Genomic DNA, 14205 nt, shown 5'->3' with positions numbered 1-14205 from the left:
CTCCATTCCCACTACCACCTTAGAGCCCAGGCCACCACTGTCTCCCACCAGGATTATGACAACAGCTTTATTGAGCTCTGTACCCTCAGTCCTGACCCTCCCACCCCCAGCCATTCACCACACTAGAGGTAGAATGATCTTTCTAAAATGGGAATCTGAGCTTCTCTTCTGTTGAAATGATTCCTTGCTGCTTTCTGGATAAAATCCAAATGCCTTAGCCTGATGCTAAATATCCTTCAGCATCTTTAGATTATTCGTACTTTCTTCTCCTATCTTAACCTGAAAACCAAGAACCAAAACAGTAACCAGCTGCTACTGTCAGCAAAACAAACAGATTGTAAACACAATTACGCCATTGTCGTTTCTCATTTATCTGCATCCAAGATAACTTACTCTTCCTCTTTCTCCCATGTGGTCCCAGCCTGAGCTGGGATTATTACTGCCTACACTAGTACTGTCTCCCTTATGAACTTCTAACTACTGACCATGCAGCTACTAACAACCAGTCTCACCTTTCTGCATCCTGTTGCACCCACAAATGTTCATTCTGGCCACACTGAATTACTTGCCTTTTGGGGTAGAGACCAAGTAATCCCTCACTTCAAAGGCTTTGTACTTACTGTTTCTTCTCTATGGAACATCCTTCTATTCCATCCCTATACAGGTCCTTTGACTGTCTTGTAAATATCACCTTTTCCTGGAAGCCTTCCTTGACTATCACTTCTCAGGACTGGATTCATGTTCTTCCTGTATGGTGGCATCAAATACTTACCCCTCTTATAACACTATTACACCATGTTGAAATGATTTGCCTTTTAATTCTCTGTATTACCTGCTAGACTATACACATTTTAAGGGCAAGGACTTTCCCATTCACTGTTCAGTCATTCGTGAAATTTCTGTGAGAGCCTAGTATGTGCCAGGTATTGTTTTAAATGCTGAAGATACAGTGGTGAACACAGTCTCTGCCTTGGTGGAGCTTATCTTCTAGTAGGGGAAAAGGCAATAAAAATAAAAACCAATTTATGATAAATGCTAAAAAAGAAAAATAAAGGAAGTATGGAGATAAAGAAGGGATGGTGGTAGTCAGGAAAGGCTTCTTTAAGGAGGTGATATTTGGCATGGTTTGGGGGAAGGCTGTTCAGGCAGAGGAAACAGTAAAGGGACTGAGTGGGAACAAATCTGGTGTGCCTGAGAATCAGTAGGAGTCTAGTGTAACTGAACACTGAACTTTTTTTTCTTAGCACTGAAAAACTATTGGGGGGGTTTAATAAGTTGTATTATTTGATTTACATTTTTAAAGGTCACTTTAGCTACTTACTGTGTAAAAAGGAGACTGTGGCAAAACCATATTGGAATCAGGGAGGCCAGTTAAAGGTTATTCTAGAAGTCCAGCAAGAAATGTCAGTGGCTTGGACCCAACTAGATTTTGGGAGTGGTAAGGGGTGAATAAATGTGGGATTGTATTCTCAGCGTCTAGCATGATGTCTGTCTAGACATTCAATAAATATTTAATGAATGAATTAAGAATTAGTTAATCCAACTAAATGAGGACTCTGAGCTGGAACTGAAATCATCCATCCTTTAAACCTCACTAATAGCTGCCACTAACAAAGGGTCAGTAATTAGGCCATATATATAACATATTTTATAATTTGTTATATATAACAAATTTCTATAAATCAATAGGGAGATGACAAATAACCCAATAGAAAAACAGGCAAAAAACATACACGAGTAGACTTTTCACAGAAGAGGAAACACAATTGGCAAGTAAATATATGAAAAGATGCTTAATATCATTAATAATAAGGCAAATATAAACTCAAAGCACTGTGAAATACCATTTTATATTCAGAGATTGACTAAATACCAAACTTGGTAAGGATAGGGTAGCACCTGAAATTCTTATATACTTTGATGGGCTGAAATATTGGAAAACAATTTGACATTATCTACAAAAGTTAAAGACATTTATATCCTACAATCCAGCATACACACACACACACACACACACACACACACACATATCCTGAAGAAACTACATGTATACCAGGAGATATGTACAGAAATGTTCTGAGAAGCATTGCTTGTAATGGCAAAAAGCTGGAAACAAACCTAACTACTCATCAACAGGGGAATTAATCAGCAAATTGGTGGACCACTATACATCAATGAAAATGAATAAACTACAGCTACCTATATGAACATGGATGAATCTTAGAAACATAATGTTAAATAACAAGAGCAAGCAATTATACCACTCTTTGAATGATTTTTTAAAGGGTAGAGCCCCAAATAATATATGGCAAAAATATCAAGGAAGACCTTGAAATGGTAAACATAAAATTCTGGGGCTAATATAGGAGAAAAGAATGTGGCCCCTCAGTGGTAGTGGTAATTTTTTTCTTTTCTTGAATTAGAAGTAGTTTAATGGGTGTCCATTTTATTATTATGCTTCATGATTTATATAAAATGTCAGCCCTGGGAAGGCAAGGATTTCTGTCCTGTTTTGTTCACAGCTGTGTTTCCAGCACCTAGGACAGTGCCTGGCACATAGGATCTCAATAAATATATGTTGAATAAATGATACACATTACCTGCGACTTTTATATGATTTGAATATTTCATACTTTCTTAAAAGAAGAAAAACAAGCCTACTTTAATTATGGTGCCTTTGATCATTGTATAACTGGAAGTCATACTGCCTCAACTCCTATTATCCATACAATATATTATCATGCCATATAATTAAATATACATGTTTTTCTTCTTACTGATTATAAATTTATGAAGGAGTTATGTCTTCCCCTTTATTCCCACTCACAATATGTACCTTGCACATAGTAGTAGATGCTCAATAAATATTGCTTGATTACTTGAAGTCACAGGAGACAAGGACAAACTAGGAAGGACAAATCTATGCTATTTATGTTTAAAACTGAAAGAGAACTCAACAATCATCTAGTGTTTTCCTATATATTGCAGGTGAAAAAACTAGTCTATAGAGAGGGAGTGATTTTCTCAAAAGTCACATAATTAATTAGTAGGTTTCCAAAATCTAGATTCACATCTCTAGTTTGCTGTCCTTAGCTCTTCATAATATATCACAATGATTTTTATTTCCTGTTTTGTCTCTGTGTGTGTTCCTTGGCTTGGGAGCCACCAAAGGGCAGGGACCAAATCTATTCACATATGTACTTAATCATGGCTTCTAAATAAATATGTAGGGCCTGTACAAATTTACCATATGTGTACAAATTTAGAAGAACTTAGGTTCTTCCCCAACAAAAATATGTTTTGTCATCCTTCTGCCAACTTCCCACTGATTCTTCCCTCAGAAGCCTGGATACTAATAACCCTTTCCCTACTTCCATTTGCTGTGGGTTTTTTTTGTTTTGTTTTTGTTTTTGTTTTCTCCCAGAGTAGAGTGGTTTACTGATAGCTCATAGACCTGCTGCCCTGGGGTACTACTTCAACTTGCACAAATTTTCTTGTTTAACAGAAAGAGAATCCTAGAAGGTTAACTCTGGATAGAATCTTAGATATTACCTACTTCTCTGGTTTTCCAAAATGAGAAAACAGGAGCTTTGACAGATGAAGAAACTTGCTGTTACCCAGCTAATTAGTTGCAAAGCTGAGACTAGACTCCCAGTCTCCTGCCTCCAAGACAGCTATTCTTTCAGTGTCATGTGCTGGCAATATGTATGTGCCTCTAGCAAAATGCATTGTAAAGCAGGGTCATCTTAAACCATCAGGAATGAAAAACAATTATTCAAACCCCTCCTCCTCTCTCTGGCAATTTTTTTCTTTGCATTTCCCTGTGCCCTAGTCTCTCTCTTTTTTATCCCTCTTATGTTTCTCTCTGTGAATCCCTCCCACTCTTTGGGGTTTCAAATTGAGCTGTAGTATGCCTCCATGATTCTCTTGATTCTTCTTCACTTAAAGCAAACATGTATAAGCCAATCAAGACTCTTTCTTGCTGACCTTTGTGGAAAAGAACACGGAATTTCTGTATGAGGGTGCAGGACCTCCCTCCTAGCCTAGCCAGTTAATTAACATGAGTCTCTGGCCCCCCTTTGGAATGTCAGCCAATCCTAAGAAAGAAAAGATCAAGCTCAGTACTTCGTCACTACTGTGCAGGGGGCTGCTAACCAGTCAGAATCTGCCACTAAGAGTCATTAGAAAAGCTGGCCAATCAGGCCAACCTTGTAACATGGTCTGGTAGGAAAAGAAAGGGGTTGATTGGAAAGGATAGTTCTGGCTCCACACCCTTTGCTTCCTGGACCATTTTTTTCCTCAGTGAAGTAAAGGAAGGCCCCTTTCCCAAATCTTTGGTAAAGATGATCCCTAGGCTCTTTGCTAATATTCTCTTGGATCATCTTTTGTTGTCTTCAGATTCACCTTTCTCTCACTGTTCCCCCTATTGATTTAATTTCTAGCTTCAGATATAGTAGCAATCATCCCTAGGATTCTCAGGCCTCCCCACAGATCTCCAACCACCAACCACATCAAATAACTTGTTTTGGATGATTTATGTAGGTGAAAAAGTTCAATAAGCAATAGTTGAGTATTTTCAACTATCACTGAAAGGACCTTTAATAACTTCTCTGAAGAGCAGTGCAGAACTGAATTACAATACTAACTACAATAATAATAAATAACAGTAATGTTGTTATTACTATTACTAGCATTTATCAAACTTACTGAGTTCCAAGCACCTTGCTAAAAAGCTTCACGTTTATTATCCCCAATGTTCGCTGTGGAGTAAGCATTATTATTCCCAATTTACATAGGAGGCAATCGATTTAGAGGGGTTAAATAGCTTGCCCAAGGTCACACCGTGATTTGGAAAATCAGGTTTGCCTGAATCCAGAGCCCAGGAAACGGCAGTATGGAAGAATTAAATATGGCAAGCTGTAACAACTTTTGAGAGGAGCTAAGTTTAGCTTCCTCACAAGCCCCCGCTCCAAACCTCCTCTGGGATTGTTAGCGATATCTGAGAGGGGTCTATATTGTCGCAACAGCTGCAAAAACCATTTGGTGGTAGCGGCGCTAAGAACTGTGGACTTTTTGCCTCGGAGGACGCGGGAAGCTGAGCGCTGTAAGAAATTCAGTATGGGTGGGAGTGGGGGTGTCCAGGGACTTCAGGGGACATCCTTGCTAGCCTGTCGTCCCTTGCTCCTCACAGCATCTGACAGAGTGCCTGGCACTGCTTGGTACTTGGTAAATAAATACCTGTTGATTGATTCGCAAGCCTCCCAGCTTCCTTCCTCACCAACCCTCTTCCCCCAAGACAACCACTGGCCCTGGAGGGAGATTTGGGACTTACAGGGGAACCAGTGAGAATCCTCATTGAGATGAAATCGTTAATTTAGGAAGGGTGGGATGTCCCCCACCCTTCTCTTTGCCCGCTTCTCCGATTTCTCCCCGCTCCTTCCTCTCCCTTTCAGGAGCTGAGGACCATAAAAATGCAGATGGAGGATCGGTGTGAAATAACGGGCCCATATAAATCCCTCTGCCGCCCGCCTGCAAGATGGATTGGCCGCATTGAAATTCCTCCGCGAGGATAATTAAACTCCGGGCCTCATCCGGGCAAAATTACATTCCTGTAATGGCGTCGCTCGGGGTCCCGGGAAATTGCTCCGTGGGCTTTCAGCGGCGGTTTTTATCGCCGGCCGGGGTGTGCCTGGCTGCGGTTCGCCTCTCCTCCGGGACCGTAAAGCTGCTGCCGTGATTTATCCTCCCCTTCTCCCAAATCCGATTAAATGGAGGAGCTCGGGGCCGGGGCGCCGCGGGGCCCGGGAACCGGGAGGTGGAGGCGGGAAGGACGGGGCCAAGGAGGGGAGGACAAACAGCCCCTCAGAGGCCGGCGGATTTGGCTTTATTTACAGCCGCGGCTTTCTTTTTATTTTTTATTTTTTTATGGGGGTTTGGTGAGCGTGTCCCGTCTTGCTCGTGTTGTGTTCATGCACAATGCTTGGACGGCTGGGGTTTGGACAGGAGAACGAGGTAGGCCTTGCCACCCTCCTCCAAAAGGGCTGCTCAGACCCAAATCTGGGAGACAGGCCTAGAAGAAGCAGTGAGAGCCTGGAAGCCCCCACTTCCTTACATGGGGGAAGGACCGGACGAGGGAGAAGTTGAGAGGTTTTCATGGGAGCAACTCATTGAGGGCCTGCTTATTTCATCTAGAGTAGATGAAACCTAGGCAGAGGCATGGGCATACCCGGGGTGACCTTGCAACCTCCCTGCAGGTCACTGGGACCCGTCATTCCTTGCCTGTCTAAGGACTTAGCGTCAGCGTGCTTGAGTCATAGTCATCTTTAGCCCCTATCTTCTGGTTCGCTGATGCTGGTTTCTTCATGGCTGATAACTGGAATTAAGAGAGAGAAGGGAATAAAGGCAAAGCCACCAGAGGGAACTGAAGCATTTCGATGACTATTCCCCCATTGCCATAAAGCCAGGGTTCCAGGAGCAACAGAAGGCAGGAATTTCATATCTTCATTTTTCTCCTGCTACATTTTGAGCACTGAACCCCAATCCCAATTGTATGCTACTTAACGCTGAATTGCTGCGTAGATTTTGTTTCAAAGTGACTGCGCATGCTCGGGAACGGGACGCTACGCTAAAACCCCAAACGCTGTGCGGACTAAATCGCAGGCCATTTACGGATCGGCTTACACTGTGGAGTTGTCCTCCCTTCTGCACACGGTCGGCTCCACCTGCAGTTTCTCCTCTTCAACGCGAGGTGGAGCGACTGGCCGGATGCTGCCACATAGGTGGTGGACCAGGGCCACCTCATCATTGTGGGGCGACTCGTTGGTACGGCCCGCGCATGCGCCAAGCTTTCCTTCGGCTATTCCCGTCCCCCCGCCCCTTCCTGTCTTCTCTGCACTGGGAGCAGGTAAGGCTTGGGTCCTCGTGTCTGCTTTGCGCCGCGCACGCGCGCGGGATAACTTTCGCGGGGATGCTTTGAGGTCCTTACCTTGCATGTTCCCACCCGAGTCCTCATGCCTTTCCTTGCTCCCGTTATCCCCGCGCCTTAAGGTCTGCCCCTTCCGCGTGCCGGTGACCTCCAGCCGCGCGGGCCTGGCGCCATCTTTGATAACTCTGGGGGAGGGTGCCTTGAAGCTGGCGAATGTCAAGTCCCACAGTGTTCATTTCACCTGTTCCCACTCAACCCTTACAAATGCTCTTTTCTTACCCGTTCAGAGTTTTCACAACCCCGAGACTCTCCCCTTATCTGCTTACCCCGCTTATCCTGATTCCGTGCCTTCCTTACCCTGAAACCTCCAGACTTAAGGACCTCAGGTGCCGAGCAATGGAGGTAGTGGATTATCCAAATCCACCAACCCCTTTAGTCAGCACCCCTCAATTTAAAAAAAATCCTGAACGTGGTAGAAGCGAGCAAAACAACCAAACACTCCATTAAGGCTGTGCTCTGGGAGAGGTATGGCAGAAAAGAGGAGGGTTTCTTTGGAATCTTTGGTTGTCTCCTGGTACCGCTCTCTTCCTTTCACTCTCGTGTAGTTGGGAAAAAATGCAAGTGGTGGACTAACAGGTTTTCTGTTACAGGCAGCAGGCACAAAACGGTAGGGTGGGACCTGTATAGGATAATCTACACCTGCCAGCTTTCATCAAGGGTTTACTGAGAGTCCCCAGACTTTGCCCTCAAGAGGAAAAAGAACGTTTAAGGAAGGCAGTGGTTAAGTCAGCAACTCTGTTAACTCAGGGACTGATCTACAGGGAGGAAGAAACCTGTGGTGAATTGGATCTGATTCTGGATGGTGCCATTGCCTGAGGTGTTGTAGGCTAACAATTGCAGACTTGTCAAGGTTAGGAGACCAATGGAGCAATCTGCACTTCTTGCAGGCTCTGTTAATTCCCACCTTTTGTGGTCTTATTACCTGCCAGTGCCACATTAAGCTCTTTACATAAGTTATTTCATTAATCCCCCTAAGAACTACATTTTACAGATGATGATACTGAGATTTGATTCCCTGGGGGTGAGGGTGCGGGCGGGGAGGGGGAACAGTCCTCCCTTTTTTAAAGCTTTAAAGAAATTTTGGATTTTGACCCAAGAAAACCTGAGTAGTTCTGCACAAACTTGGGTTAGGGTTACATATAGGCAGAAATCAGAGTTCTCCATGGGATAAGATTTGAAGATATCCACTAATCTAAAAGTAACTTAAGATTCTGGATTCAGAAGTGTAACTTAAGGAAAGATGAGTCCTACTCATTTAAGGAAGTGTCACTTAACAGGCCTAAGTACTAAGTAATCAGTGAGTATTTTAACCTTTCGCATTTTAGAAAGCATTCACTTAACGAGTGGGAAGAGTTCAAGTCCTGGCTTTACCATTACCATAATTAGATGGTGCCTTAAGTGTGGCTAAGAATCATTTGGGAAGGTTATTTGAAATAATAGGATACTTGGGCCTTAACTCCGGAGATCTTGACCAGGCAGGTCTAAGGTGGGACCCAAGAGTATGCATTTTTACTACATACACTATCCTTAACTATAGATAACTCTAGTTCAGGTGAGCCTCTCACTTCACATGGAGAAAACCTGCCTGTAGGTGTTTAACTCACCTACTTTCTCAGATAAGTTCAGTTCTACCAACTTAGCCTCCTCAGAGTGTCAGCATTGTTTTAGGTCTCAGGGATACAAAATTGAATACACCTTAGTGTGGTGGAGAAAAAGGGTACTTTAATAGTCATTGGTAATTAGAATAGTGCCAGTGTTCCTCATTGATCTTCATCACTTAATTGATGTAGGAAATTGGGAATCAAGTACTTAAAGGTAATTAAGTAAAAAGGTTGTTGGAGACCCTTCCAGTGTCTTGGCCTTCTTCAGATAACTCCCAAGAGTCTTTAATAAAAAGCCCAGACCAGACAATAAGGTCTTGAAAAGGGTTCCTTTTGAATAGAAACTGAAGAAAACTTAGGCAAAAGACACTGAGGAAATTCCTCTGACAACCCCAATCATGAAGCTGTGGAAATGAATAACAGGTCTTAAAACTGGGACCAAGTGGCTACTGGCTCAGACCAGGGTAAGTCACTTGATTATGAGGAAATACTGAATTACAGTTATGATTCCATCTTTTCTAAAACTTGAGACCACTCTGCTCTCTGACCCCTTTTTTATTTATAAGGTTGAGCAAGGACAATGTTTACAATGCTGCTTCTGTAATTCCAGCTCTCCTGCCACAGCCCCTCATCCCCCGAAAATGTATACCTGCGCCAAATTTGTGTCCACCCCCACCTTGGTGAGTACCTCCCTTTTCTAGTAGAGTTTTTAAGGATGCACATCTTGTCTCTTGTAACACCTTGTTCTTCACTGTTGGGCTGGGGGAAGATCCTTTGCTATGCTAGCCTGGCTAGGGGAAAGTGAATGCTTACCTGCCCCATATCCCTTGGAGGCCAGTTAATTCTTCCCATCAACAATCTAAGAAGAAGAGTATAAATGAGACTCTGCTAAGATCAAGTTATTTCTACCCTAAAACTTTCTGTATACTGGAACCGAGCCAGAAATGGTAAACATGAAATAGATTGCCTAACTTGGATTGAGTATGCACTGTGTATAGGATCTTGTCCTGTGTTTTGGAGAGCTGTAGTTAAAAGAGTCTCCTCTGTGAGCTTAAATTTGGGTGGGAAGCTAAAATACACATAAATACACATTGGAAAAACCTTTGACTCAGTAGTAATAGCATGGAAGAAACTAAAAATTATTAAATGGTGGAAGCAGTTTTTCCATAGTGAAAAAGAGTGATGCTGTTGGTGGATATCATTTATTGAGCACTTACTATGCCTGGCATTAAGTTTACCAGTTTTTATACATAATCTCAGTTGCTCTTTGAATCAGCTCTGAGTTCTAGTATTCCCATTTGAAAGATAAGAAAACAGGCTTAGAAAGAGTTAAGTGACTTGTCCTAAGATCACACAGCTGATTACAAAGCTAAGATGAATATAGATGTATCTGACTAAAAGCTTTGGCTATTAAGCACCATGTTGTCTGCCTTGGAGATGCTGGCTTAGAGTTGTCAGAAAAGGCTACCAGAAGAGGGTAAATTTAGAGCATGGATCTTTGTGTCTTATCTTCAGAAGGATGTGTTTAAGGAAAGATGCTCCAGTCATTGGTTTCCTTCTTATGTGCTACCTATTATATTTACCAATATAAATATCTCTTATCTTCTTATATACTTATTTATTTATAGTAAAATAAGTTGGATTTGTTTTTTTTACGTTATTTTCTGTTTTTTTTCCATTACCACTTATCCCCCCAGTAGCCTCTTCCAACTATATCCACCCCCCTAGCCCTGTAAATTCTCTGAGTGAAGCAAATGCTTCTGAGGCTTATATTTTTTCCCATTCTCAAAGTCTTTGAAAGGGTACAGCAAAGGTAGCCCAAAAAGAAGTAGACTTCCTTATTTTACTTTCTTGTTTTGTTTTTTTATTTTTAATTTTATTTATTTGTTTTAGAGGGTGATGGAGGGAGAGAAGAAACATCGGTGTGTGGTTGCCTCTCATGCACCCCCAACTGGGGACCCGGCCCGTAACCCAGGCACATGCCCCAACTGGGAACCAAACCAGCAACCCCCTGGTTTGCAGGCCAGCACTGAATCCATTGAGCCACACCAGTCAGGGCTAGACTGTCTTATTTTAAAAACAGAAGAGAAGCCTAGGAAGCAAGAGAAATGATGAGGTTCTTGAATCTAGAATTTGTTAAAAGTAAAAGAATGATTCAAGATTCAAATTTAAGTTGGTGAGAATGAAAGTTGCATTGAGTTAACAATTTAGAATGGTTCTGAAACTCCTCTCCACAGCCTTCCTTGACCTTCTTGCCCTTTTGTCATGCCTCCTAGGTCAGGAGCTCCTCTCAGCTGCTGATCCGGTCACTGTCTGCAGTGGTGGCGAAACGAACAGAGACACTGACAGATGAGGTACCTTATAGGTGGAATTGGGCCTGTGGTCTGGGGTGAGGGGTAGGGAGGGTTACGTGGAAGGACCAGTAGTGGGAGTGCTGGGGGCAGTCATCACAGGAAAATTAGTGAAGGATCAAGGCCACTGGCTTTAGGTGGAGATGGAGCACAATTGATAGCATATAATGCTTTAGTGTTCCAGCTCTGGCTCTGGTAGCATGTGTCCATGTGTGCAGCTGATGACTGTAATTTCTTGGTCTAATTTACTCACTTCAGTTGTTAGCATTTAGTCCCAGGAAGGTGATCTCTTCAGGGCATAGGCTAGGCTTTTGGTCTTACAGAGCATACTTGAACCCTTTTTTTTTTTTTAAAGATTTTATTTATCTTAGAAGGGAAGGGAGGGAGAAAGAAAGGGAGAGAAACATTGATGTGTGAGAAAAACATCATTTGGTTGCTCTCACACACCCCCAGCCAGGGACCCAGCTCGCAAACCAGGCATGTGCCCTGACAGGGAATTGAATCAGTGACCTTTCGGTTCACAGGCAGGTGCTCAAAGCACTGGGCCACACCAGCCCGGGCATATACTTGAATCTTAAAAGTATTTAAAGTCCCCCTCTTGCATTAAAAAGTTCTTGGCAGCATTTTAAGAAGCTTTCCAGGAAGTAAAAAGAATTTTTTGTTTGGGAGGGAAAAAAACATGGTATTTGACAGCATAAAGCATTTAAATGGTACAAAAGTTTCCAAAGCAAAAAGGAGTTTCCTAAAAAATTTACCTCCTGTATGCATCTTCTTCACAGAGCCTCAGCAGCTTGGCAGCCCCACATCCTCTGACCTCACTTATTTCTAGCCGCAGCTTCCAAACCAGCGCCATTTCAAGGGACATCGACACAGCAGCCAAGTTCATTGGGGCTGGGGCTGCCACAGTAGGAGTGGCAGGCTCTGGGGCTGGTATTGGGACTGTGTTTGGGAGCCTCATCATTGGTTATGCCAGGTAAGTTGGGCTCTCCATTGGCTCTCTGATATGCTTTTCAAAGGTCTGGACAGAAATATTTGGGGATCTAGATCTGCACTGTCCTGTACAGTAGCCACCAGCCATGTGGCTATTTGAGTTTAAATTTTAATTAATTAAAAGTACACCAAGTTTAAGTTTTTGGTTTCTTGGTCACACTGGCCATATTTCAAGTGCCCAGTAACCACATGTGACTAGTTGCTACTATACTGGATAGCAAAAGTTTGCAATATTGAACAGCTTTGGTTTAGAGCAGGAGTAGGCAAACTAAGGTGGGTGGGCCATAACCTGGTTTTGTATAGCTGAGCTAAGGATGGGTTTTACATGTTTTAAAAGGTCATGAAAAAAAGGCAACAGAGACCATATGTGACCCATGAAGCCTGAAATATTATCTGGCCCTTAACAAAAAGTTTGCTACCTCTGGTCTAGAGCCCCCCCTAGAATCAGTAGAGTGGCTCACTCTGCTTTTCCCCATCCTTGAGAATTCCCCTCTGTCACTCCTTGGAGAACTGCCTCTGCAGCCAGCCCCACTGCTTACTGGGCAACTCGCTGTTAGAACTAAATTAATTCTCTAGAGACTCTCAAGTTCTCTTAATGTTTTCGGGAAAATAAGTTTACTTTTTATAGTGTATATGAAACAAGAAGCCTACCTGTCTCTGTCTCCAAAGTTCTCTTAGAAGCTGGTGTTGCTTTACCTTATCCGTGAAGGCTTCCAGAGTGACAGAGTAAGGGAAATACAAATTATATATGACTTTCAGAATTGAGAGTTCTTTTTTCTTTTTTTAAGATTTTATTTATTTATTTTTAGAGAGAGGGGTAGGGGGGAGAAAGAGAGGGAGAGAAACATTGATGTGAGAGAGGCATCGATTGGTTGCCTTGTACTCTCCTAAGCTGGGAACCAAAGCCACACCAGTCAGGGCAGAACTAGGAATTCTTTATCCAATTTTAATTCATATCATCTAAACCCCATAGACCCCTTATAGCTTCTTAAAGTCCAAAATCTTTTGACTGTTTTGAAATGAGAAAAGGTAATGTTTCCCTCTGACTCTCTTGCCCTCTAGAACAGTGTTTTTCTGTGTACCTAAAGCCCTGGGGTTCTGAAGGTATGCCCCAGAGAATATATAACAGAATGAAGGGGAGTCCAGTAACCAAGCTTTTACAATCACCCACTTTTTTTTACCATTGCAGTTTGGCTTTTATATGTTTTATATTTGGGGGGTTCTGGTACTGAAAGTTTGAAAACAGTGCTTTGATATACCCTGCCGCTCCAAATATCTCTTCCATCCTGGCTGGGCCCTGGATAATTAAGTGTGTGGGCCCAGCGGTCTTAAGTTATGATGGTGATGTGGGTGATTCATCAGAGGTGGTAATGTTTGTGCTGGGTCATGTTAAACAATTTTGGATTGTCCTCTGCCCTCATTCTGTCTCTGTAGAGCCCCTGATATGTTCAAGCAAGAATTTGGGCATGACGGTGTCACTCCAAGAGACACACGACCTAAGATGAGCTTGAAGGGATGAATTCTCCCTGAGCTCAACTTTAGTGTTCTTTTCTTTGTGTAAACTAGAAATTCAGTCATTTTTCTTCTCCTTCTCCCAGGAACCCTTCTCTGAAGCAACAGCTCTTCTCCTACGCCATTCTGGGCTTTGCCCTGTCAGAGGCCATGGGGCTCTTTTGCCTGATGGTGGCTTTTCTCATCCTCTTCGCCATGTGAAGGAGCCGTCACCACCTCCCATAGTTCTTTCTCCCATGTCTCGTCTGCCCTGTATGTTCCTTTTCCGATGCCCCCAGGCAGCCTGGGGAAGTGGTTGCTCAGGGTTTGACAGAGGAAAGACAAATAAATACTGTATTGATAATATGCGTCTTGAGTCTCCTGTGTATATTTCTTTTCTACAGTTAGCTGAGTGCCTTGGTGAAAGTATAAGGCCTGAAGGGTGGTGACAATTCTAAACTCAACATGGGTCTGGCCTCACTTGTTCTTCATTCTGTGGCAGGAAAGTTTTATTCAAATTAGGTCTCCTTTTTAATAATTTTCACCTGCCATGGCCTGTTACGTACCTTAGATGATTGGGTCAGTGGCAACTTACAGTGCTGGCTGGCTTAAAGTTATGACTAATGGGCTCTGTTTCCACTGCAGCTGTCCTGGCTCAGGAGCTCAGCCACCCACCAGGTCTGTTGCAGCAACCTCTTGACTGGCCTTCTGCCTCTAGTCTCTTCTTTTTAGTGTTGACTTCCACCCACCATTTCTACCTTAAGCATAGTACTGGTTTTGCTGCTTA

General features: G+C 43.0%; 1 protein-coding gene and 1 long non-coding RNA gene across 2 annotated transcripts; both read left to right on the top strand.

Annotated features, from left to right (window-relative positions):
• Positions 1 to 6840: 6840 nt before the first annotated feature.
• LOC150011856 (uncharacterized) lies at positions 6841 to 9049 on the top strand. The gene is made up of 3 exons (XR_016510475.1): positions 6841 to 6904; positions 7747 to 7835; positions 8928 to 9049. It is a non-coding gene; the product is annotated as an uncharacterized LOC150011856 (long non-coding RNA).
• Positions 9050 to 9182: 133 nt separating this feature from the next.
• Positions 9183 to 13790, top strand: ATP5MC2 (ATP synthase membrane subunit c locus 2). Its single transcript, XM_090273293.1, has 4 exons — positions 9183 to 9266; positions 10863 to 10940; positions 11717 to 11910; positions 13526 to 13790. Exons 1-4 carry the CDS (start codon positions 9228 to 9230, stop codon positions 13638 to 13640), a joined length of 426 nt encoding a protein of 141 aa, XP_090129419.1. The 5' UTR covers positions 9183 to 9227; the 3' UTR covers positions 13641 to 13790.
• Positions 13791 to 14205: the final 415 nt, after the last annotated feature.

Source organism: Furipterus horrens, unplaced genomic scaffold (genome assembly GCF_987537825.1).
Source record: "Furipterus horrens unplaced genomic scaffold, mFurHor1.1.pri manual_scaffold_4, whole genome shotgun sequence".
NCBI lineage: Eukaryota > Metazoa > Chordata > Mammalia > Chiroptera > Furipteridae > Furipterus > Furipterus horrens.
This window is presented reverse-complemented; position numbering and strand designations above follow the sequence as displayed.

Bases quoted from the DNA above. Each gene is read 5' to 3' on its own strand.
- ATP5MC2 (XM_090273293.1), top strand. From the start codon at position 9,228: ATGTATACCTGCGCCAAATTTGTGTCCACCCCCACCTTG. The intron at 10,941-11,716 runs GTACCTTATAGG...TCTTCTTCACAG, and splicing joins CAGAGACACTGACAGATGAG to AGCCTCAGCAGCTTGGCAGC. The intron at 11,911-13,525 runs GTAAGTTGGGCT...TCCTTCTCCCAG, and splicing joins CTCATCATTGGTTATGCCAG to GAACCCTTCTCTGAAGCAAC.